Genomic DNA, 26,823 nt, shown 5'->3' with positions numbered 1-26,823 from the left:
ACGGTATTGTCAATGAATGTACAGACGTGAATGTAAAAAGATACTCAGCAAAACATTACTGTAAATGTAATAAGAACATACCAAAAGCTAATTCGCCAAAAAAGAAAATAATTTATAAGAAAATTATAATAAATATACATAGTGGAATACCATGCAGTCTTTGAAAATAATGCTATATGAGATATACATACAAGGGTAAATATCCAATATATTGCTAAGAAACAATGCTAGCCTTAAAACGTACTATAATACCATTTTTTTAAGAGTCTATATTGGAAAAGAGAGGGAAGGAAAAATTTCAGAATAAAAGAATCTCATCGAAGCATTAACAGTATTGTCTTTGAGGGGTAAAGCTAGAGGTGTTTTTTCTTTATGCTTTCTGACATTTCCAAATATTTAGCACTGTACATATACTTGTTTTTATAATTTATATGTAAATTATAAGAAATAAACTTGACAAATTTACTCAACTTATATATTAAGTAAAAAATTTTAAGTGTTAGCCTACTCCTACCCTCTCAAACACAAGAGAGAAAACACCTTACCGCTCAAACATGTACAATAAGAAAACAAAAGCAATTTACCTAGGCAACAGTACACATGGAAAACATCTAGGGAGATTTCAAGAACTACACTCAGTGTGTACAACAACCAACATGATAGGTCTACAGAAAACAAACAATAAAAACTAGCACAATCAAGATCAGGTAACATTAACAGACAATATGCAGACTGTGCGCAATGTGAGGTTACTACATAAGAAAATAGTTAAAGAAACTAAGGATGTCTAAAATAACCGAAGGCTTATGATAATAAACTTCAACTACTAACTTCAACTAATATATATCTGGAAAAATAGAGGCCAAAAGGAAGGTTGGAAGCCTCTTACAAGGAAATTAAAAAGAAAATAGTATTCTAAAAGAATACTATTCTAAAAAAATGAATGTCACTTTATATTCTCAAAATCACACATAACATTCTACACATTAAAATCTCTAAAAGCTCCATTTCAAAGACTACTATTCTTTAAATACTATTAAATACTATTCTAAAAAAATGAATGTCACTTTATAGTCTCAAAATCACACATAACATTCTACACATTAAAATATCCAAAAGCTCCATTTCTGGGACAAGTGGGAGTAGATACACTCTCCCTATTCCACCTGCTAAATACAACTAAAAGCATTATGTATTAAACAAAGATAAGAAGATACTGAAAGGTGAAGAGGAAGCAGACCAGCTAGGGACCTCAGGACCCAAAGAATGAAGGTCATGATGGTTAATTCCCTGGATTTCGTTTTGCCTAATATATTCTAGTCTGAGTAAGCACAGACTGAAAAATGCCCAAGACATGAATGCCTTTTTCCAGCTAAAGGATCAGAGGCAGTCTCACAAAACAGGAAACTTTTAGACACTAATCACACTACAGCCAAACACTGGGGGGATTGAGGTGGGGGAAAGTTGCTCTGCCTCCATTCCCAACATCAAGGTGCAAGAGATTTCCATTCTCATCTGGCTAAAACAAGGCACTCCCTTCCCTCCCACACCCTTCCACCAGAGTGGTGTTAAAGAAGACAAAGTAGGCAAGTGGGACTTCCATCACAGCCCAGTGGTAGAAGCACTTCCTCACTTGTATCAGTGGAAGCCTCATGGGAGGACTAACAAAGTGTACCCCCTTGTCCCAGTCAAGCAGGTATCCACAGAAGTTTAAGGGGAACCTGAACTTCACCCCCAACCAGAAGTAACAAGGCACCACTCGCACCCAGGCTATAAAGGTGGGATGGGGAATCCGGACTTCTACTTCCACCTCTTGGTAATGAAGGAGAACCCCCTTTCACCTGTTGGCAGGATATCAGAGAAAATCTGTTAAAACACAACATTTAAGTAACATTCAGAGCTTATAATGCAATACCCAAAACATTCAGGATAAAATGAAAAGTCACTTGTCATACCAAGAACCAGGAAAATCTCAACTTGAATGAGAAAAGACAATCAATAGATGCCAACACCAAGATGATGCAAATATTGGAATTATCTGACAAGGATTTTAAAGCAGCTGTGTAAAAATGTTCAGCATGAAACAAATGAAAAAAACAAAGTATCAGCAAAGAAATAGCAAATAAAATAACTAAAATTAAAACTCACTAGGTAGGCTCAATAGCAGAATGAAGGTGACAAGGGAAGGAATCAGTGACCCTGCAGATAAGAACAACAGACATTTTTATCTGAAAAATAAAGAAAAAAAAAGACCAAAAAAACCATTCTCAATTATGTGTACAACCAAACAAAAGACCTAACTGACATTCATGTCATCCATGTCCTGGGAGGAAAGAAGAATGACAGTGTACATGAAAAACTATTTGAAGAAATAATGGCTGAAAACTTCTCAAATTTGGCAAGAGGCATAAGACTACATATTCAGGAAGCTGAGTGAATCCCAAACAGATTAAATCCAAAGTATTTCATGTAAACACATATCATAATCAAAATCCTTGAAAACTAGGGGTGCTTGGGTGGCTCAGTTGGTTAACCACCTGACTCTTGATTTCAGCTCAACTCATGATTTCACAGTTGTGAGAACTAGCCCTGCACTGGGTTCCATGCTGGGTGTGGGGTCTGCTTAAGATTCTATCTCTCCCTCTGCCCCTCCCCCACTTAGGCATGCTCTCTTGCTCTGCCTCTCAAAAAAGAAAAAAAAATCCTTGAAAACTAAAGACAAAGAGAAAAAATTTGAAAACAGTGAGAAACAATACCTTATGTATATGGGCAAAACAATTCAAATGAAGATTTCTCATTAAAAATCACAAACATAGATATTTTCCACAATATTTTCCATAGAGCTAAAAGAATTGTCAGCCTAGAATCCTATATTCAGTGAAAATATCCTTCAGGAATGAAGGGGAAATCAAGACATTTTCAAATGAAAGAAAACTAAAAGATTTGTTGCTAGCAGACCTACCCTAGAAGAATGGCTAAAGGAAGTTCTCTAAACAGAAATGGTAATAACACAAAGAAACCACTTCCTATTAAAAATGAAATATTATATTCTAGGATAATGTACAAATGCTGTTTTACAAAAGTAATTAGACATACTGTGCAAAACTCTATATAAAATAATTTGGAGTTGACTCAATGCGATGTTTGGGTTATTTCCACAAAGAGCTAGACATCATGAGCTCTTAGTCAAGTCCACAACTATGCTGCAAAGCAAAATACAACTTATATCATTTAAGCTTACAAGTTTTCTAAATATAGGACCTGCTGTGAGTGCTAAAATGGTCTACTGATTTGACAATTTCTCTTCCGGGTATATAACCAAAAGAACTGAAAACAGGGACTCATACATGGCTGAACACCCATGTTCATAACAGCATTATTCACAACAGCCAAAAGATGGAAATAAATATTTATATACACAGATCAATATAGATATATGATTGAATATAAAGGTGTATGTATGTGTGTATATATGTGCATACATATATACACATATAAAATGTATTTATGTCTCTATACATACATATAAAACGGAATATTATTGAGCCTTAAAAAGGATGGCAATACTGACACAATCTACAACATGGATAAACCTTGAAGAAATTATACTACGTGAAATAAGCGCAAAAAACAAATGCTGTAGGATTCCACTTATATTAGGTACCTAGAATAAACAAATTCAGACAGAAAGTAGAATGGTAGTTGCCAGACATTGAGAGGGTGGGTAGGGGAATAGGGAGTGATTGCTACTGGGTATAGTTCTGCAAGATGAAAAGATATCTGAGGATGAATAATGGTGAGTAGCACAACAATGTAAATGCACTTAATGCTAACGAACTGTACACTTAAAACTGATTAAGTAAATTTTATGTATATTTTACCAAATTAAAAAATTAATCACACAGAACTTATGATCATAAATCTGGGGAAGTAGCAAAATTGTCTGCCAACTGGGTTTCCAATAGTTCTATGTTACAAACACATTATAGTCACAAAAACATACTATAGATATGTGTAAATATATGTATAAGCATGAAATACATTTCTATTTTCTCTTATAATCCAGAAAAAAAAATCTGCCTATTTATTAAAGGCTTTCATATGATTTGAGTTATATATAGACACATATATAAATGATATAAAGGCAGATTTCACATTTATATATGTGAGTGTGCATATTTTCTAGCTCTTTTTTACTGAGGAGACCTAGAAGCAATGATATCCCTGCAACAATAAACACACCTAGTGCCCAGATGGTGATTTCTGAATACCATTCTCCACAAAAAGGATTAAGAGATCTTTGTAGAAATGACTGATGTTGGAAAGGTACAAGAGCTTGGAATATCCTTCCCTGGCAGAAAGTAAGAAGTACTCCAAGAACGGGGAGATATGTCAAAAGGACACAGGAGCCAGTTGAAAGGGTTCTCACTGGCCAAATGTAGAGTAATTTGAACATCAAAATAAATTATTCAATGTAAAAGTTAACATTAAAAAGACTGCTGCATAGAATAAGAAGTAATCAAATGACTAAAAATGTATACATAGCTAAGCTGAAAATTTAATAGTAAACATGTCCTTTTCCTGAATAATATTAAACTACTGATGATGGACAGGAAATCATTAGAGAATGGCTAAAATTGACCTAGTACTCCTTAAGGATTCCTTAGAAAAAAATTTATTTTTAGAATTTATATCTCACTTTGTTCACTTAAAAGCTAAAATGTTAACTACAGAAGTTAACTGCCAGGAAGCTGAGTATCTAATGTAAGTTTTAAAAATTTTAATCATATTTTTTTAAATCTAATCATGAACTTTTTATTCAGTGTATTTTTAATATTTAGTTTAGGAATAAATGAGTATGTAAACAAAAGAGAATTAAAGGCAAAGACATAATCATCAAATTTTATATGAATCAAGTTATAATTTTTTACCCATTTTTTCAACTTTTAAATTCTGAAGAATTAAATCATTCACTGTTTCCATTTTAATGTGGGTGGAAATTGAAGTTAAAGTTCATCATTCAAATGTATCACATTTCTCATTCCCCTGTTTAGCCATCCTAAACAGTTAAGCCATTCTAACAAAACATCTCTATGAATCATTATAATCAGGAAGTGATACACACTGCATTTACTAACAAAAATACAAGACTTGCTTAGATCCAATTATCTTTAACTCCATTCCCACTAGCAGCCCTCTACAACTTCCCCCAAATGGTTCAGTCTTTTTAACCCTAGCCTTTTCATCAGTGTGAAATTATACTCATAATATTTAATTTTAGGCTCAATTCTCAAAAGAAATTTCTTTCATATATCTAGGATTTGCTTGTTTGTTTTTTTTTAAATTGTATTTCGCAGGGCGTCTGGCTAACTCAGTGGAGTGTGTGATTTTTGATCTTGGGGTTGTGAATTCGAGCCCCACCCTGGGTGTAGAGATTGCTTAAAAATAAAAAATAAATAAATAATATTTATTTACTTGTCAGTATACGCAAAGAAAACAAATACGTCCAACAACTGAGGAGACTGGTCAGGAATACATAAATACTTCAGAAAATCATAAAGATTCAATACAAACATGAATAAAGAGCACAAGTATACAGGAAAAACACAGGCAAATTCATATGCAAGATCTGCTTAGCTAAGAAATGAAAACGGCTAATTTACATTCTTTACTACTGAAAACAAACCGCAAAAGAAAATCTAAGTCTTTTATGGAATTCAATAAACAAAATATATTTGGGAAATTAGATTCAGGAAAATAATTTCATAATACATTACAGAGCTTCTGCTGTTGGAAGCATAAAGTATGCTCTTTTAAAACTTTTAAATAGGGATGCTTGGGTGGCTCAGTCAGTTAATTAAGTGTCCGACTCTTGGTTTCGACTCAGGTAACGATCTCACAGTCTGTGAGTTCAAGTCCTGCATCAGGCTCTGTGCTGACAGTGCAGAGCCTGCTTGGGATTTTCTGTCTACCTCTGTCTCTGCCCCTTCCCCACTCATGCTCTTTCTCCCTCAAAAATAAATAAACATCAAAAAAAAAAAAAAAAAACCTTTAAGTTTCTAAAAAGTGATTTTGAAAGTTTTAAAATTTTCCAAACTGATTTTAAATTTTCAAACTTTTTTAGTACAAGGGCTTTTAGTATTTAAAGGAAGTTTGACAATAATCACTCTGCTTTACAACTGCTTTCTAAATTCAAATCTTCATATAGGAATTTTCTAAAAGACAACTTTGTACCTATTATAAAAGCTTAGTTCACATCATAAAAAATTGTAAGTACATTCTACTTTACTTCTGTGATAAACTAATTTGCATTATTAACAGGTGCTTATTCAATATATCAGAATATGGATTTTCTGAATTTAAAGCAATATTCAGTACGATACAACATTGCCTGTCAATTTATCACATTTACTTCCAAATCATATAGCACAATCAAGTAATAAAGTATAATAGTATGACATAGGGGCGCCTGGGTGGCGCAGTTGGTTAAGCATCCGACTTCAGCCAGGTCACGATCTCGCGGTCCGGGAGTTCGAGCCCTGCGTCAGGCTCTGGGCTGATGGCTCAGAGCCTGGAGCCTGTTTCCCATTCTGTGTCTCCCTCTCTCTCTGCCCCTCCCCCGCTCATGCTCTGTCTCTCTCTGTCCCAAAAATAAATAAACGTTGAAAAAAAAAATTAAAAAAAAAATAGTATGACATAGATACCGTATGGTTTAAAAGTTTTGTAAAAATACCTATATTCATACCTACCTTTTGTGCTCTAATATTAGGATCTCCCCTCCTTGCATTCTATTTCCTTCTAAAATACCCATAAAACAAGCTCCCAGAACTTCATAATATCATAAGAAAACTAAGTATATAAATATATAAAACTCTGGGACATTTGGGTGGCTCAGTCGGTTAAGTGCCCAACTTTAGCTCAGGTCATGATCTCATAATTTATGAGTTCGAGCCCAGCATTGGGCTCCCAGGCTAAGCGCTGACAGTGCAGAGCTTACCTGGGATTCTCTCCCCATCTCTCTGCCTCTCCCCACTCTCTCTCTCAAAAATAAACTTTTTTTAAAAAAGTAAAAAATAAGTATATATCTAAAACTCTGAATTCTATATAACCTATTTTTTACTTGTAACAATTACATGAAGCACTCATTCAGTTAGTAGAAAATTAACAATATGAAGTTTGAAAACTTTAAAAAGTTAAAAAAAAAAAGTTTAGGGGCACCTGAGTGGCTCAGTGGGTTAAGCGTCTGACTCTGGATTTCAGCTCAGGTCCTGATCTCACAGTTCATGAGTTCTAGCCCCACACCAAGCTCTACGCTGATGATGCGGAGCCTGCTTGGGATACTTTCTCTCCCAATCTTTCTACCTTCCCCAGCTCAAGCTCACACTCTCTCTCACAATAAATAAACTTAAAAAAATACTTCTTAAAGTTTAAATCTAACTATGAGCTATATATTTTACTTGATGGTTAAGAAACCATCAACAGATGACTCATCACACACAACATAAAATTATAATATTTAAAGCTAGATGGACATTTAGATATCAGATTAAACTCCTTATTTTACAGATGAATAAAAGAAATTCTGGAACCTGAAGTGACTTGCTTGCCTTAAGGTCACATATGAACACAGATCTACTAAGAAACACAGGCTTTCTGGGGCGCCTGGGTGGCTCAGGCGGTTAAGCATCTGACTTTGGCTCAGGTCATGATACTGCGGTTCCTGAGTTCAAGCCTTCTGTTGGGCTCTGTGCTGACAGTTTGGAGCCTGGAGCCTGCTTGGGATTCTGTGATTCCCTCTCTCTCTGCCCCTCCCCTGCTCACACTCCGTCTCTCTCTCAAAAGTAAACATTAAAAACAACAACAACAACACAGGTTTTCTGATGACTTTATAATGTTAACATATTTGTGGCAAAAAAATTATAATGACATTATTTTTCCCCTCACTTCCATCTTAATACTCCTTCCACTTCTGCCTTATTCCTTTTAATAGTTGTTCTACTACTGGAAATGGGTAACCCACTAATAATATACTGTAGGTATCTAAACTTAGAAACTCAACAGACTACTCTCAGGAGAGGAAATAATATGCCCTTTACTATTCCTGTTATCTTTATTTTTGATTACAGCTAAGTTTTCTTGTAAGAGTAGGCTGTTGTTGACAAGCAGTGACTCAGCTTCTGATACAACTGACTTGTTTACAAGTCTTAAACGTTCTACTGCATTATTACTAAATCAAAGAAGCTTGTTTATACTATCTTTTACCATACTTTTATTTAGAAGCATTGATAATAATTTTAATGTAAAAATAGTACATGCCTATAATTCTCTGAACATGAAACTGTACAACTGAAACAAAAGGGTGAAGGTTACTTAAAACTATTAGAAGACTGTTTGAATTTCCTATTGGAGTAGCCTATAGTGCAAAGAGCAATGTACTGCAAAGGGCAAAAGATCAAGGCTAGAACCCTCAGGTCAAGGTGGCTACTTTTCTTTTAGCTGTATAATTGTATGCAAGTCATTTAGTTCTCACTTTCAAGGTCCACAAATAGTTTTTCTGAGGATCAAGAGAAAATATCTTGAAAATTACCCTACAGGTTATAATATAATAATATCACACAAAAGGTATTAAAATTTATATTATAATTTATAATATTTAAAATTTCTGGGCTGATGGCTCGGAGCCTGGAGCCTGTTTCCAATTCTGTGTCTCCCTCTCTCTCTGCCCCTCCCCCATTCATGCTCTGTCTCTCTCTGTCCCAAAAATAAATAAAAACGTTGAAAAAAAAATTTTTTTTTAAAAAGTAGTAAAAACAGGGGCACCTGGGTGGCTCAGTCGCTTAAGTGTCCAACTTTGGCTCAGGTCATGATCTCATGGTTCAGGGGTTCAAGCCCCACATTGGGCTCTGTGCTGACAGCTCACAGCCTGGAGCCTGCTTTGGATTCTGTGTCTCCATCTCTCTCTGCCCTGCCCCACTCACGCTTTCTCTCTCTCAAAAATAAACAAAAAATGTTAAAAAAAATTTTTTTTAGATAAATAAAAGTAGTAAAAACACCTCCTACTTTATATAGACTCCTACCTCCTAGTTTATGTAGACTTATAGAGATAAATCTTATACCTCATCTGGTCCAACTCCCTCATTTTAAAGAAGATAAAAACGACCGAGAAAGGTTAAGAGACTAAGGCAAAGTCAAATCACTGAGTTTTCTGATTCCCCAACCGTTTCCTTTCATCAGACCAGGGACTATGTGAACTGGGTTATCAAATAGCCATGACCATTTAACGTAATTACCAGTTTTCCCTTTGTAAATCATAAACTCCTCATGAATAGGTACTCTTCTATCTTCTCTCTCTCCTATCAGTACCTAGCAAATGTAATAATTGCATAAAGTATATTTTCTTATCAGGCTTAATAAAAATCCTCAAGGACATGAAAAGATGCTATACATCATTAGTCATTACAGAAATGCAAATTAAACCACAAAGACATCACGACACACTTACTAGAATGTAGAATGGTTAAAAAAAAACAGAGCAAAAACTAAACAAACAACTCCCCGCCCCCCGACCCCCTGAAACTGCCAAGTACCAACAAGGAAGGATGTAGAGCAACTAAGATGCTCATACATTGCTGATCCAAATGCAAAACAGTACAGCCATTTCAGGAAAGAGTTTGGCAGTGTCTTACAAGGTTAGATATGTACTTACCACCCAAAACACAGTACGCAACTATCTGTAGCAGCTTTATTCAGAATCACCAAAAACTAGAAACAACTCAAATGTCCATTAGATGGTGAATGGATGAACAACGGTTGCATTTGGCAATAAGGAAGACTACTGATACCTTAAACAACATGGATGACTGATAGTTTTATACTAGAGGAAAGAAGACTCCAAATGCTACATACTATATGAATTCTATTTATATGATATTCTAGAAAGGCAAAATATGAGGACAGAGAAGAGATCAGTGGTTGTAGGCCCTGAACATGTATGGGGGCAGTGGCAGGTGGAGGTGGGGACTGGGGCATGAGAACACTCTCTTAAGGTAATGGAGATATTCAATATCTAGACTGTAGTGGTGGCTATACAATCCTATCAGTTTGTCAAAATTCACAAAGCTGTATACCATAAAGGGCAAATTTTACTATATAAATTATACCTCAGTAAACCTGACTTTAAAAGAAAAGTTCGGTTTGGGGCGCCTGGGTGGCTCAGTTTGTTAAGCATCTGACTTCAGCTCAGGTCATGTTCTCACGGTTCATGAGTTCAATCCCCACCTCGGGCTCTGCACTGCCAGTGTGAAGCCTGCTTGGGATTCTCTCTCTCTACCCCTCCCCTGTCTCTCAAAATAAATAAATAAACTTAAAGAAAAAAAAAAGTTTCATTCAAGTTCTTCCACTAGAGGAGACCTTGAGTAAGTTACTGAGCTTGTACGGCCTTTTTGTTTTTCTAATCTAAAAACGAAGGGGCTGTAATACCTAACTACTACATCCTTTCTATATTAAATCATATTACTGAATTGTAGAAACATTTTCTGTGTCTATTTCTTTCTGTGTCTATTCTGTCTGTATTTGTGCCATGTTAATGGTAAATAACATAATGATAAATAAATATTACAAGACATGTATATTTAAAATGTCAAAATTAAAGCAGTAATATTTCTCAAATGTCTTTTAATAAGAGACTTCATCACTGGGTATCTAATTTTTCACCAATTCTCTTTCATTACCACAAAGTACTATAAATAAACATAATGTAACAAATTACACAACTTGGTATAAACTCAAAATTAAAGGCAATAATATTAAAACACCTTATTCATGATCTCATGATTTGTGAGATCGAGCCCCATGTTGGGCTCTTCACTGACAGCATGGAGGCTGCTTGGGATTCTCTTTCTCCCTCTCTCTCTCTCTCTGCCCCTCTCCCACACTCTCTCTTGCTCTCTCTCTCTCAAAATAAATAAATGAACTTAAAAAAAATTAAAACACCTAAACACATAAAAGGGTAGACATTTTATATCAATAAAATGGAATAAATGTATATAAATTCAGTTTATATTTAGTAAAGTAATACACACCTTTTAGGAGATGAGTCAAAAATTCTACTTTTTTTTTAATTTTTTTTTTTAATGTTTATTTACTTTTGAGACAGAGAGAGACAGAGCATGAACAGGGGAGGGTCAGAGAGAGAGGGAGACACAGAATCTGAAACAGGCTCCGGGCTCTGGGCTGTCAGCACAGAGCCCGATGCGGGGCTCGAACCCACGGACCGCGAGATCATGACCTGGGCCAAAGTCGGACGCTCAACCAACTGAGCCACCCAGGTGCCCCCCAAAATACTACTTTTTAATGCAACCCACAACCAGGGCTATATCAAGAGCTCCCTGTGGTTAAGAATTAAAGTCTTGATTTTATTTAGAACATTGGGGATATCCTTGGGATGATTTCATTAATCCCCTAATTAAAAACATTCTTTGTGGTGTTCTCAGTTGTGCGGCTGCCAACATGACAGGCATCATGAGAGTCATTATTCTCCAACACCAGTGCTACCTCTATCTCCTGAGCTTCAGCCAATAGGAAGGGTGGTAAACACTGGAGTTCTCTATATCAGCATCTCTACCAAGCCTAATGCCTGCAAACAGATCAGTGCTAAAGCACTCAGGAAGCAACCAACTACAAAAGTCACTCACAAAAATGTGTCTTATGTGAAACCACATTGTTATAAGCCTTGTACTGTCAGTGAAAATCAGAACACTGAACTTCTCACTTGCAAACTTCCCTTCTAGCATCTAGTGTGAGAAATTGCTTAGGACTTCAAAACAGATCTATACTGCCAGAGTGTAGCTCTCCTAGCACCTTCTGAAGGCAAATGAAACCTATCTATTTAGCATATTTGAAGACACCTACCTGTGGGTTATCCATATAAAAATATAACAATTATGCCAAAAGATATTCTGCCAGCACAACTCATATGCGGGAAATGCACTTAGGATGCATTATGATGGGAAATACTTCATTCTTAAAAAACAAAAAAGTACCTAATTAAATAACTGCAAATTAAAAAACAAAAACAAGAGAATAAGGTATTAGCAAGTTCCTCCTCTTCCATTTTCATTTGTGTGTAGATTTTTCACACTAATGCAGGGACATAAAACATTCACACAAGTAAAAAATGTTTCAGTGAACGAGTTTCAGGAATTAAGCTTTCTAACAATTATAAACAAACCTGTTAACTTTTTCTGGGAAAAACTTTTTCCTGCCCCCTAATGTATACACAATAAAAAATCTAACCTCCTTATAGGCATACAGAGCCTTCAGCATTTTAAGACACAACCTTCCAGAACCATCTTCTCCTACTGAATCCCAGACAACCTATGCATGTACCCTAAACTTTTTCTCACTTCCTTAAAATATATTACAAACGTTTGTGTTTTAAACACTATTCCCTCTAACTAAATTAACTGGGCTAGCCTCTAGAACTAGGTCAGGTTCCTTATTTATCTTTGAATCTGACTCCTAGCAGCTACTAACTCAGTGCTTAACTGAATGAATGAATTGTGCATCAGGAGCTATTGAAAAAGGATATTTATGATTAAATAAAAATAGGTAAGTATCATTTGAAACAAGAAAGGTATTTATAGTCAGACTACAATGCTTTGATTATACTAGAAAATTTCACTTAAGTCATAAATGAGGTCCATGGTCTTCCTAAAGCTAAATCTATAATCTTAACAAAGGTACTGGATTCGCTATATACAGAAAGACTTAAATTCCAAACCTTTTCTTAATTATGTCACTTAATAGCCCTTAATTCCTCTCTACTTGGAAGCCACTGTATTTATTGAATACAAGCATGTTATGCTGATATTTGAAAGACTGCAAGTCTCATAGCAGTCAACTACACAGGATCAAATCTAGAGCACAATCAATATACAACTGACAGCAACAGTCTCTTCCATCCATGTCAATTGGTACTACTCTAGAGTTACAGAAAATCAGAATTATCGAACACATAAAGTTCTTTCAGAAACAAACTATTATTTTCTTGTGATGTTTATTATTTATTTTGAAAGAGAGAGAGAAGGAGACTGAGAATTCCAAGCAGACTCCACACTGCAGGCACAGAGATCAAAGTGGGGCTCGAACTCACGAACCATAAGATCATGACCTGAGCCGAAATCAAGAGTCAACGCTTAAGCGACTGAACCACTCAGACGCCCCAGAAACAAACTACTCTTAACATGGATCCTGCTTTAAAATAACATTTCACACTAAATCTGACAAAGCACTAATTTGTTAATCCCATAAGGTATCCTGACAAATACCTATACATACTAAACTGATTTTTGTCAGAACCTCATTAGACTCAAAAATTTGTTTCTAGTATTTGTACTCTGTTACATGTTTCAGTTTTCAAAACACTAAGAATAGCAGTATATTCATACCATCAATATTTCAGGATATAAAAGAACCTGTCAAATCAAACAATCATTTAGGATTTGTGCAAACACATAAAGATATTTAGGGGCGCTTGGGTGGCTCAGTTGGTTGGGCGCCCGACTTCGGCCCCGGTCATGATCTCGCAGTCCGTGAGTTCGAGCCCCGCGTCGGGCTGTGTGCTGACAGCTCAGAGCCTGGAGCCTGTTTCAAATTCTGTGTCTCCCTCTCTCTCTCTGACCCTCCCCCATTCATGCTCTGTCGCTCTCTGTCTCAAAAATAAATAAACGTTAAAAAAATCTTAAAAAAAAAAAAAAAGATATTTAGCTGACAGGTCATAATCAGAACTGTAACCATACTGACTAGTACATTTAATAACTAAAATACAATTTCATTTCATCAATAACTATTGGACAACAATAAATGTGCTGGCCCCTAGAAAGAATATAGGATGCAAGCAATAACACAATGAAGGTATCAACAAAAATGATACCTACTGCACATTTATAGAGTGCTTATTATATGCAAGACATGTATTAACTCATTTCATGTTCCCAACAACCCTAGGAGGTGGTTACTAGTATCCTCATTTAACTAAGGTACCAAGAAGCTAAGTAACTTGCCCAAGGTCACAAAGCTTAGTATTTAAACCCGGGCACTCTGGCTGTCATCTCCTGACTTAGAAGAATTTCTAATCTAATAAAGGTATTAATTAACGCAGTAACATGTAACTTATAATAAGGGGGTATAATTTTCAAATGCCAAAAGATACAGTGCAATGGGTTTCAGGGTTAGGGAAATGCAATCTGGTTGAAAGAGGAGAATCAGGACGGTTTCTTGTAGGAAGTAAGAGGGGCTAGATTTTGCTGGTAGGATAAAATTTTAAAAGCATGTTTTTCAAAAAACATCAAAATTCAAGACATATATCTCAGTAATTTTCATAAAAACAGTAATCTCTCAACAGTGGGCTGTAGCAAGTTTTATGTAAATGAAAATATTCATATCCATGGCTACTTAATGTATGCACGGTTCAGTCTGGTCCTACTAAACAAAAGAATATAGCAGTAGTTATTGCTTCCACACCTAGAGATAAAGTAAACAGAAGTATGCAGTAAGACAGAAAGAAGACCTCTGTTTACTTACACTACACTTATATCCACCCCTTCTTCCACCATATAAATACCAAATAATGCTCAGGAGAAAGGTGTGCTCTTTAAGAATCCTGATGTGGAGGATTATGTCATTTTTGCTAATCATTTGCCATCACTGCCAATCACAATCATTTTGCCCCAGAGACTTTGTACAATGGAGAATGTTTGTACAAAATTAGGTTTTAAGCTAACAGTATCTGGACAGAACACTTTAAAATCTGTGTAATAAACCACACACACACACACACACACACACACACACACACACACACAAATAGGGTGCCTGGATGGCTCAGTCAGTTAAGCACATCTGATTCCAGCTCAGGTCATGATCTCATGGTTTGTGGTTCAAGCCCCACAACGGGCTCTGTGTTGACAGCTCAGAGCCTGGAGCCTGCTTCGGATTCTGTATCTCTCTCTGTCCCTCCTCCACTCACGCTCTGTCTCTCTCTCAAAATAAATAAATAAACATTAAAAAAAATGAATCCGTTTTAAAAGTAGATGTCTTCTGGAACCTTAATTTATAATAGATATTTAAACATACAATTTAATACTATGTTTTTCACAACACCCTATTTTCAATACAATTTTTTCTTTCCAAGTTGGGCTACCATGGTACTCTAGTACCCCAGAAATGTACTGGCTCTCTCCCTTCCATTTCAGCAAAAAATTGTGGTACCTCAACACTAAGATGCAAAAAGTTTATGTGACTAATCAAAAGAAATGGAAAATAAAAAAGAGGAAACCCTAAAAAAGTACTTAAACAGTAGTTTTCATGTAAAATCCAAGTTCACCCATTTAAAACTCCCTAGGAACCAGATGATAAAAAAGTACTTCATACTATGCACTCAGGGCAGGGCACAGAATTGACACATGAAAGCAAACAACTCATCTAGGAACAGCAACTAATACAGTCAAATGTGGCTAAAACAAAACTGGCCTGGGCAGAAGACAAAAACATTAAGTTAGGAATTTAAAGAGGATAGACTGATTAAAGAGGTTAAAGAGGATAGACTGATTACATATAAGCATTTAGCTCTGCAGCTTCTCAAGATATTGCTAAAATAAGAGTAAAGAAATATTTTGGAGAGCCTAAACCTGTAAGAAACCAGAAACATGGTTTTAGAAACCAGAAAGCAGATCAAATGGTAATGACTCTACATCTGAAGAGGCTGAATTCTACATTAGCTTAGAAGAAAACCAGACACCTGGTTTGTATCAGATTTACATTTATGCCAAAAGACCTCCTATACTCCCAGAAGTGATGTTTCCAGGGTTGAGGCAGAGAAAATATACCACGGGCTGAAGCATAATGTGGTGCCAGAAAGTAAGTTAAGTGCTCAAAAAGCAAGGATGAACACACCAATGCCAACCAGAAAGAGCTTTCCTGGCCAAGACTGGAACAGCTTAAAAAACAAAGCAAATAAAATAGTATTGGGTTATAACTGAAAGAATACAATAAATACCCAGAAGTCTATATCGATATAAACATATAAGTAGATATATGGAGAATAGGGATAACTCTTCTTCACAGAATTCCAATGAATAAACACAGAAATAATGAGGAAAATAGAAAATTGCTATTAGAATGCACCAGTAATAAGACAAGATCCATACATGGATGCTAAAAATTAGTAGGCAGAATAAGTTTAAAAAGAAACAAGATAACTGCATACTCTCCAATATTTAATAATTACTAAAGAGGAAAATAGTAACTTTACAAGTGGAGAAACCCAGCAGACACCATACCCAAGAGATCAAGGTTAACGCATCACTAGCAGTACATCATATTCCCCAAGACCTCCCATATGATGTACTGAGGACACATCACATCTGTAATATCCCTCTCTTTAATTCCTAACCTCATGAGAGAGGTCATAAATCATGAGAAAATGTCAGACAAACCCAAATTAAGGGCCATTATACAAAATAACTGTTCAAAAGTGTCAAGGTCAATGAAAGAAGGAAAAGGTGAGGATCGTCGCAGATAAAAGGAAACTAAGGAGACAAGACAACAGAATGCAGCTTAGGATCAAGAATTTGGATCTTGGAACAAAAAAAGCCCATTAGTGGAAAAACGAGTTAAATCTGGTTAATTTCTTACTTTGGATAAGTGTTCATAGTTACATAAGATGTTAACATGAAGAGAAGCTCGGTGAAACGTATATGAGAATTCTCCAATCTTTTTCCAACTTTTCTACAAAAAAACTCTAAAGGAAAATGGGAGGGAAAAAAAAAAAACCCTGAAAGGCACAGAAGCTGGCATTTTCAGACACTGTGGGAATAAGGGTGGGGTCCAAACTAGAAGAACAGATTGAAATTTAAGAGGCAGTGAGAACCCCCAGGCCCCTCTTTTACTCCTTGACCCTCCCTAGCAAAAGGCCAAATGACCTCGGAGAGCATGAAACAGGGTGTCTCTGCACTAGAGGACGCCAGGCTCAAATGAATGTGAGGAATGCCATACTGAAACCTGGAGAACAAATGAAAATGTATTTACATTCTTTTACATTCTTAATGATTTTCCTACTCAACTCCCAAGCTTGTCCTCTCCCGGCATAAGATCAGAAACCTTTTCTGGGAAATCAGTCCAGCACAAGATAGAAGATGTGTCATTGGTAATCTGCAAGGAAGTTATTCAACTATATCCCTCTACAGGGAAAATCATAATCACCAACTTGTAGGGCTTCTAAGCTTTTTAAGGCACCTCTTTTAAGAGCTGACTTGGAAGGATCACCAGCCATCTCATATGAAAGACAAAGCCCAAGCAAATAAACACAAAAAGGAAATCTGGAGGAAAGGGGGAATACGCAGAGAGGAAAACTATACTAATTTCCCAACAGGGATAAGAGAAGCATTGCATCCACAAGTCAGAAACGGAATATTTAAAATTTTTTCAGGAAAAATAAAAAGAGTGCTTGGAAATTATAAATATGATGGCAGAAATAAAACCTCAGTAGAAGAACTGTAAGATAAAAGTTGAGAAAAATTTCCCAGAAAGCAAGGGGAAAAGAAATGTAAAATAGATGAACACAGACAAGAAAATTAGAGAAAGCAGTCAGTAGGCCCAACGACTAAACAACAGGAACTCAAGAGAGAACAAAGAAAACCAATGGAGGAAATGAAAAAAATACATTTAAGGAAATTTCCCAGAACTGATGAAATACATTTCTGAACGAATAAGACTACCCTGAACTCAATAGAAATGGATTATAAAAGACCTATACCTATTCCCGCACATAATACAGGAATTTCAGAATTGTAGGCAAAAAGATTCTCTAAGCTTCCAGAAAGGAAAAAAAAAGTTTCAAAATAGTGGGAAAGAATCTCCTAAGCATCTGATGCCTCAACAGCAACACTGAAAAAAAGAAAACAGCGAAGCAATGTTTGCAAAATTCTGAGAGAAAATTTTTTTCTAACCAAGAATTCTCTGTCCAGCCAAACTCTATAAAGCAAGAGAAAAGAAACATTTTCAGGCATGTGAGGTCTGGGAAAAATTGTATCTCATCCAGAGACCACTACTGAAAGTGGTCCTCCAAAATGAGAAAACAAGCAAAGAAAGAAGACATCAGATACAGAACGAGGAGACCCAATACAAGAGAGACCTGAGGGGGTCTACTAAGATGACAGTAAAGGCAAATCTAAGACAACAGCTGCAATTCAAAAAAATGTAAATAAAAAATTAGTAGGTTTGAACAAAATAAGACGAGATTTACACACTTGAGAGAGAGTTTGGACTAAATCACAGTTTCTCAACAGTGTCACTAGTGACACTTTGAGCCACATAATTCTTTGTTGAGGATGTCCTGTGCAGTATAGGATGATGTTTGGCAGCACAGCTGGCTTCCACTACTAGATATCAGTAGCACACTCCCTGCCCTCCTTCCACCCACCCAACACCGCCAAATGTCCACTAGGTTGTCCCCTGTTGAGAACCCCTTGGCTAAATGAAGTACACAGAAAACTAAACAAAAGCCAATTTAAAACAAAAACAAAAACCATTAACTCAGGGAAAACAAGATGTACTAGAAAGGAAAATAATCACAGCAAACTACAGGGCTCAACTATGAATAGCTTATAGTCACATTGAGTACTGATGTAACCAAAGTACTTGCAATATGACAATACCGGGAAGATTAAGCAGGATTGAGAAGTGTGTCTCTGAGTGGCTGGGGAGAGCAGTAAACCGTATCTTCCACTGTAAGAAGTCAGTAGATAATGCCTTAAACTGAAAAACCAAGAAGGAACACTACTAGCATGCTATTTTGAGATATGGAGATAAATATCAAAAAAATGAGTTGAAAGTGGTTGTCTTTGAAGAGCCTGAAATAAAAGGGAAGGAGAATTTGCAAACGACTATGTTTTGTCAATAATCTTGCAGAACTATTAAACTCTTTTAAATGTGTGCATGTATAACTTTGATAAAAATTAAACTTAAAAAAAATCAACTGAAGCTGGATTATGAAGTACTTTCACTGGTGAAGGCTGTGCGTGCAGAGTTAGAACCAAACAGCTTTATAACTTTGACCAAGGTCCGAACCTCTTTAAACCTTACCTTCTTCATCTATAAGATAATGAAAAACAATAGCTGTCTTAGAGGGCTCTTACAGGAATTAAATAAGATAACATATGTAAACTGTTTAGCATAGTGTCTGGCACACAGTGTTTATAAACAATACCTATTATTCACTTGGCAATCAGAGGGTAGTAACTATAAACTTTCAAAGTAAGTAAATCATAAATTCACCTGTTTTAGAAACTAACTGACATTGTGGAGAGGACAGCTTAGGAAAGAGAACAGCCTACAGGTCAAAAAAACAAAAAAACAAAAAAACAAAAAAACACCACTTAGCAGGAATACATTTGAATGAGAAAACAGAGGCAGAGCCACAAAGTGAAAAGTAAGGATACAAGTGATGAACTAATTTAAATATAAGAAAAAGGAAAAAGGAGGAGTCAAAAAAAAATCTCCCAACTTAAGCAAATCAATAGATGCTGACAACACTAACTGAACAGAACAGGAAAGAAAAGTGTTGAGAGGAGAACATGACGAGAGAGAGAGAAAAGATCTTGATATTACCTACATTCAATTTGTGGGTCTTAAGAGTACAACCAACTAGAGATATCGAGTATGCAGGTGGAAATCTGAATCTAGAAGAAGAGAGGTCAGGACTGGAGACAGAAATGGGTATATTACAATGAAACGCTGAAGCCACGCAAGTGGATCAGATTACTCTGTGGCAAATACACAGAGCAAGAAGAGAGGGAAAAGATAAAAATCAGCATAAAAAACAATATAATACCAAAAATTACCTCAAAAACTACAATTAGTTCATTTAAATTTCTTTTTTTTAGTACTGTACATGCCCATTGTTGAACTATGTAAAGAAAATCTAAATATAGCTCAATGATCCAGATATCCAAGAACAGTAATTATCATTTTTAGAGTATTCCTTCTAATCTTTAAGTGCGCATAACCCTAAATTGTCCATTCTTTCCCTGACAAATTTGGAATCATACACAACTGCATTCAGTTTTTTTGCTTTATTAAGTGGACATTTCCCCAATGGTGTCTGAAATACTAATGAGTTTTATTAAACACTCCAATATATGTAAACCATAGTTGTTACTTGATATAACTACCAAACTGCCTTTTACTGGTAAAGGAAAATCAATACTCCAAATATTTTTTTTAAAGGCTAATTTTTAAAGAATGGCCAAAACCAAGAAAGATCATCACAGCATATTTCCTCAAGTAATTAGGAAACATAAAATTAAAAGAATATTCATTTGACATTGACCGTAGTAAATACTGATGGATTTTATTAAATACCAGATAATAGAGGGGTGCTTGGGTGGCTCAGCCAGTTAAGCGTCCAACTCTTCGTTTCGGCTCAAGTCATGATCTCACGGTTCGTGAGTTTGAGTCCAGCATTGGCTTCTGTGCTGACACAGCAGAGCCTGTTTGGGATTCTCTCTCTCTCTCCCTCTCTTTCCCTCTCTCTCTTCTCCTCCTGTGTGCTCCCTCTCAAAAATAAATAAATGAATAAAAGAAAAACAGGTAACAAATAAAAAATAAGTTGTTTTAATGTTTTGGGAGTTCTCAGGGAGCCTGGGTGGGTGGCTTAGCTGGTTAAGCATCTGACTTCGGCTCAGGTCACGATCCCACTGCTCGTGGGTTCGAGCCCTGCGTCCAACTCTGTGCTAACAGCTCTCAGCTCACAGCCTAGAGCCTGGAGCATGCTTCAGATTCTGTCTCAGTCTCTCTGTCCCTCCCCGGCTCAAGCTCTCTCTCTCTCTTTCTCTCTCTCTCTCTCTCTCTCTCTCTCTAATATAAACAAAAACGTTAAAAAAAAATAATGTTTTGAGAGTTGTCAATATCAATGGTCTTCATATAAGACCTCATATGTGAGGTCACTGTGAAGCTCAAATGAGGTAATATATACAAAGCACATATAACAGCATCTGACATACAATAAATGTTCCATAAATATTGGTTATTACTATACTACCATTAGTTCCATATAGAAGCAGTAGTTACTGCATGGAAAAGAGACAGAAAGAAATGCACTGAGATATGAAACTAAATACTCTTTTGTCTTTTCTTTCACTTTTCCATCTTCTCTACATTTATACACTCTGGACATCACTTTCAGTACTATGGTTAAGCCATTAGTAAATATGTACCTTATCCTTAATTACACATAAGACACTTGAGGGAAAAATGAATCTCTCCTATTTCCTCTACACATTCCTTACATGTCACAGTACAGTAATATGCACAGTGAGGACTCAATAAATATTAGTGTCACAAATCCTTATAAAGAAGGAGAATAATAAAAGCAACAAAGCAATAAATAAAAATTGGGATAATAGCAAAAGCAAGAGATCTGAAAGCCAATATTAATACAATTCAAAGAGATAGAATAGAATGAAAAAGTGAGGTGAAAAGCTTTACTGTTAACCACAATGAACAGATCACACTCTCTTTGCTCTTCTCTAGGTACAATAATTTAGGAGGGATACTAAAAACACTGGACTGTGTCTAAAAGAGAGCAACTGAGAAAAAGTTAAAGAACTGAGGACGCTCAGATTGTAGAAAAGAGGACTGACTTCCTACTCCCCTCTCACATCTTCAACAATGAGAAAAAGCTATCCTATGGGAAATGATTTAGGATTTCTCTGTTGTCCAAAGGCAATCATCAAAAAATGGCAGGTATAGAGGTCTAGACTTCTCTCAGCTCAAATACTTAAAATAACATCTTTTCTAAGGCAAAGATGTTATCAGAGATTAGTCATGAAAATGTTCAAGCAAAGGTTGGAAAACAGCTTGCCAACGGTGCTGTGGAAAACATCCAAGTAGGGGATAATTGGTTAGAATTCTAGGTTTCTTTACAACGCTGTCACCACATCAATGAATATTACTGAATATATGTTCCAGAAAGGATACTGTCCTAGACCTATAATGTATACAAAAACAGAAAACTGAGAAACACACACAAAGATCTCTGCTGCCAAGGAATTCATAAAAAATAATATAAAAATGTGGGGGCACCTGGGTGGCTCAGTTGCTTAAGTGTCTGACTTCGGCTCAGGTCAGGATCTGATGGTTTGTGAGTTTGAGCCCCACATCGGGCTCTGTGCCAACAGCTCAGAGCCTGGAGCCTGCTTCAGATCTGTGCCTCCTTCTCTCTCTACCCCTCCCCTGCTCGCACTCTGTCTCTCTCTCAAAAATAAACAAACATTAAAAAATAATAATATAAAAATGTATATTACAGTTTGAGACCATAATAGATGTCACCAAGCACTATTCATTAGTTGCCAAATGAATTCCAGTCATATGTAAAGGTCTCCTAAGAAGGAGAAATCCCTAAGGTTAAAATGGTCATAAAAAGATTTTTACAATAAATGAGCTATGGGGTGTTTAAGGAAAAATGTATACAAAGAGTCTGAACAAAGAAGTAGCAAAGAGGTGATAGTACAAATAGAAGTAAAAAGCAAGTTACAGAGAAACCCGTTTGGCTGCATTAAAAACTTGTTTCATGGGAGAAGAGATAAGCTGAAAAGGAAGGTTGTGGCCAGAATCAACTGTACTAGGCCTTGAATACAAAGCTAAGTAGTTTCAAATTTATCCTGTAGACAGCATCTATAGTAACTACTCAACTCTCCTATTGCCACAGACAACAGTAAATAAATGGCATGGCTGTGTTCCAGTAAAATTTTATTTATAAATACTAAATGTGAATTTCATATATTTTCATGTGGCACAAATTATTATATTTATTTTTTTTACAATAACAGCCATACAAAAACGGGCTACGAGCTGGATTTGACCCACAGGGTTTACCAATACCTGTACTACACTAAGCTGCCTTCTTTGGAGTGGTCTACGATACATTTGTCCTGGAGCTTCAGGGATGAGAATAATATATTATTTATTCAACAACTACACACATGCATGAATGCACACACCCAACCAAGATCTAAATCTAGTAGAGGTAAGAGGTTCCCCATACAAAGGTCCTAAAGACAAAACAAAACAAACAAAAACAGAATCCTCTAGATTGTTGATAATAAGCCATTAGAACCAAAGCAAGTTTTTTTTTTAATTCTACAATTTATTTTCACATAGCAAATTTATTTAGTTACACACTACTCTTCCAGACCCTCCAGGTTACACGGAGGATCTATAAATTAGAATATAATCAAGGAACAGTGCAGGGATGTGAGTTCCAGTCCTCACCCTCTAATTTACTCATGTGATCCTAAACAAGTCACTTTCAATCCTCTGGCCCTATGTCCTCATCTCTAAAGTAAAGGGATGTAAGTTACTAGATGATCACTATACTCTCCCTCAGCGTTAGCACTGTATAATTCTATTCCTACTACAAAGACCAGACAGGAGATGACAAAGACAGAAGTGATAATTAAGGACACAGAAAAGGCATTGACTAAATGAGCAGGCAGATAAGACAAACAGATAGGAAAAAAAACAAAAAAGTACAATATCACCAAAAGCAAATGCAACAGAACACCCAAGGAAGAGAAGCAAGTAAGAAGAATTCAGAAAGAGTATGGCTATCAAAAAAGAACTAGGTAGCTAGCTAGCTTAAAAAGGCAAGAACTTCAAGTGACAGTCTTAAGATGTGAGACTACTGTGCATGCTTCCAGGAATCATGAGAAGAGCCAGGGAAAAAGAACAGCCTGAAGATGAATCTAGATGATGGGGGGTTGGGGCGGGGAAGGCATATGTTCCAAAAAATATAGAAGAAGAAAAAACTGGGATGTGCTTGAAGCCTTAGGTAAAGGAGTTAGTCTTAAAGGAGAGGAAATTAAAATCCAAACTTTGGTAAAAGCAGCATTATAGTATCAGCTTTTACACAACAGATATTTTCCTGCGAAGTTATATATCCATAACGTGTTTTTTATACACCAATCAGGGAAATCTGATGTTGCATTTTCTTAACGTTTCACCTATATTATATTTTTCTAATGGTCAAAAAATTAAGAAAGGACTAACTTTGGTTTTTGTAAGAATGAAAACCAGCAGTATGTACCTCTAAAAGAAAACGCATGTTGTATCTTTCTTATAGCAACTATTACTTTGATCCTTGCATAAGAGTTACTTAGGTAATAAGGTACCTCTCCCCTAAATGAAGCTCAAGGAACATTACCAGTGTTCTCTTTCTTAGTAGCTTTGAAAGCTCCCAAGGCAAGAATTCTGATTAATTTATCTGCTTAGCCACTTTGCACAGAGTTTGTGATGTTCGATGAATAAATACTGACACATGATACCGGAGTTTTTAAAAAACTGTGCTTGCAAAACAATATCATCTGGCAAAGTTAGAAAAATATTTTTATCATAAATAACTCTAATATCACTTTTGCAGTGTCAGAGCTTGCTTAGGTAACAACCAATTGCTACAAAGCAACTAAAAAAGCAAAACTAAGAATTTTTAAGGAACATCACTTACAAATACCAAGATTCTACACAGCTCATTTCAAAAAGACACTGCCTCTATTTAAGATATATGAGAATAAAAATCCAAAGCATTAGCCTGATGATTAACCAGTTAAAAATACACATTTGGATACGCTGAAGATATTTATAAAGCCAACAGAGATACTATTAATATGTTGAAATTCACTGGCCAGTGCTGGATTCTACCATTAACCTTCTACTACTATTCAAGAGAAGCCAAGATGTCAAGGCTTCTCATATCACTTGCTTTTAAGAATTCAAGAAGTCACCCAAACTAGCATACACAACCCAACTACAAAAAGTAGTTCAGCTCTCCATATGGTAATGTTCGGCTATCTCTTACCTTTACATGAAAGTCACATTAACTTTTTCAACGATCTTCGATAGGCCCCATTTAGGCAGGCCAACAGTATTTACCGAGTAACAGGAGTTCAAAAAAGTCCTAACAGTTAACTCTGTCCTCCCACAGATCTCAAGTTGGGTGTAGATTTCACAAGCCCTGAAAGCTACACACTGCCACTGTCAAAACCAGAAGAAGCACCGTCACCCTGTCGTGCCCATTACCAACTGTTACAGAATTTTGTCTTCAAAATTACGTTGGCTCAACATGTTAAATAAGTACTTAAAAGGCCACTTTCTCCCCCAAAGCAGGACCTGATCCCTTCCACTCCGCTCCTTTATTTGTCCAGCCCGACAAACGCGAGAAAGGAGGTCTCGACTCCCCAGGCCCCTTAGCTCCAGTCAGGTCTCCCAACTGCTCACCGCACCCACCGTACAGCCCCCACCACACACCTCCTCCTTCCCTCACAGCCAGGCCCGCACAAGAGCTGGGCCCGCAGCCGACCCCTCGCCCGGGCCTGCTCTGCCTCGAGCGGACGCAGGCCTCGGGCCTAGCCTCCTCCGCTGGCCCCTCACCTCTTTCGGGACCAGTTGGTTCTCCTCGCCGGGCACCATGGCTCAGACTCCGGCCGCTCCTCTCTGCCCGGCCGGGGGAGGGGGCAGGGTGGTGGCGGCTTTCTAACTCAGGAGAGAATGGCAGCGGCAGTCATCCTCTCCACCGTCTGCGTTCCGGCAACCGCGGAGGCCTCAGACTGGGCCTCAGACACAAGCGCGCAGACACCGACCCACGGCTGCTCCGCCGCTGCCGCCGCAGCCGCCGCCGCCGCCGTCGCCTTCGTCGTCGGCCCCTCCCCCAGCCCGCTGCAATCAATGGAAAAATGGCGGCGGCCGCTCTCGCGAGAATTCGGACCGTCGGGCTCCCAGCCCCGCGCCAGGCGCCCAAGGTGCCGAGGCAGCTGTCGTTCGCGTCTAATTACCTCAGCTCTTACTCAGCCCCGGGATGTACAAAAGTGGTTCAGCGGCCCTGCAAACGCCTTTCGTGGGAGGGATTCTGGACCGTCCATCTCGGGACTCCCCCTGCCGGCAGGGAGAGGGCCAGGCCTCAGAATACTCCATGCCTTCTGGGGCTCTTCGGACCCGCTGCCCACCAGGGAAAGAGTCGAGCCGAAAACTCCTTCTCTGACCCTACCACCCCCACCCCCCCCCAATACGGCTCTCCCTTCCCGTTAGAAAAGCGGCTGAACTTCAGCCCCTCTTCACATAGCCCCGGCCTCTTTCTGGAAGAGAAGGCGTCACGGGCGGTCTCTCGGCCTCCGCCCTCAGACGCGGCCCCAGCCTGAAGGAACTGCGTTTTCTTTTTCGCCTCTCCCTACCCTCTTGATGGCCCCGGCTCGGGGGACCTCAAGGCCATTTCCTGCGAGGGGAGGCGGCAGCCCTCGTCTCAGAGAAACGGTGTCACTCTCCACGCACCTCCCCCGCCAAACACACACACACACCCTCCATTAGAGCGGCACTCTCCTGCCCCCTTTATGGGAACTTCCTTCTCCCGACAGGTTCAAGTCTGGGACTGAGATCGCTTCTGCGAGTAGGGCTGCGGTTTGAACATACCATCTTCTTTAAGAATGTTTTCAGAGTACTTAAATCTCCTCTGTCAGCATTGTGCTCTGTTTTATACTAAACAAATTAGGCAATAGATATTTTTCCAAATCTCACTCATGAAACCTTACTTTATGAAGCCTCATCAAGGGGTCCCTCGTGAAGACTTCCGTGGGTACAGAGATTTTACACCGTGCTGAGATAATATAATCCTGCCATATTCCTAACACCCACAGCGTTAACGACCTGTACTTGTGCTCTCCAAACTTTTATTTTTAATTTTTTAATGTTTATTTATTTTTGAATTTATTTATTTAT

The 26,823-nt window shown here is 37.4% G+C and overlaps 1 protein-coding gene across 2 annotated transcripts in view; it reads right to left on the bottom strand.

Moving 5' to 3' along the window:
- Nucleotides 1–26,048, bottom strand: part of USP47 (ubiquitin specific peptidase 47) — a 113,165-nt gene extending 87,117 nt beyond the window's left edge. The window contains exon 1 of one of the 2 annotated variants that reach the window (XM_047877054.1): nt 25,486–26,048. In XM_047877054.1, the coding sequence (XP_047733010.1) occupies nt 25,486–25,524 (39 nt within the window). In that variant the 5' untranslated portion in view covers nt 25,525–26,048. The remainder of the gene's footprint in view (nt 1–25,485) is intronic. The other variant, XM_047877055.1, reaches the window with a different exon arrangement.
- Nucleotides 26,049–26,823: the final 775 nt, after the last annotated feature.

Source organism: Prionailurus viverrinus, chromosome D1 (assembly GCF_022837055.1).
Source record: "Prionailurus viverrinus isolate Anna chromosome D1, UM_Priviv_1.0, whole genome shotgun sequence".
Taxonomy (NCBI): Eukaryota; Metazoa; Chordata; class Mammalia; order Carnivora; family Felidae; genus Prionailurus; species Prionailurus viverrinus.
This window is presented reverse-complemented; position numbering and strand designations above follow the sequence as displayed.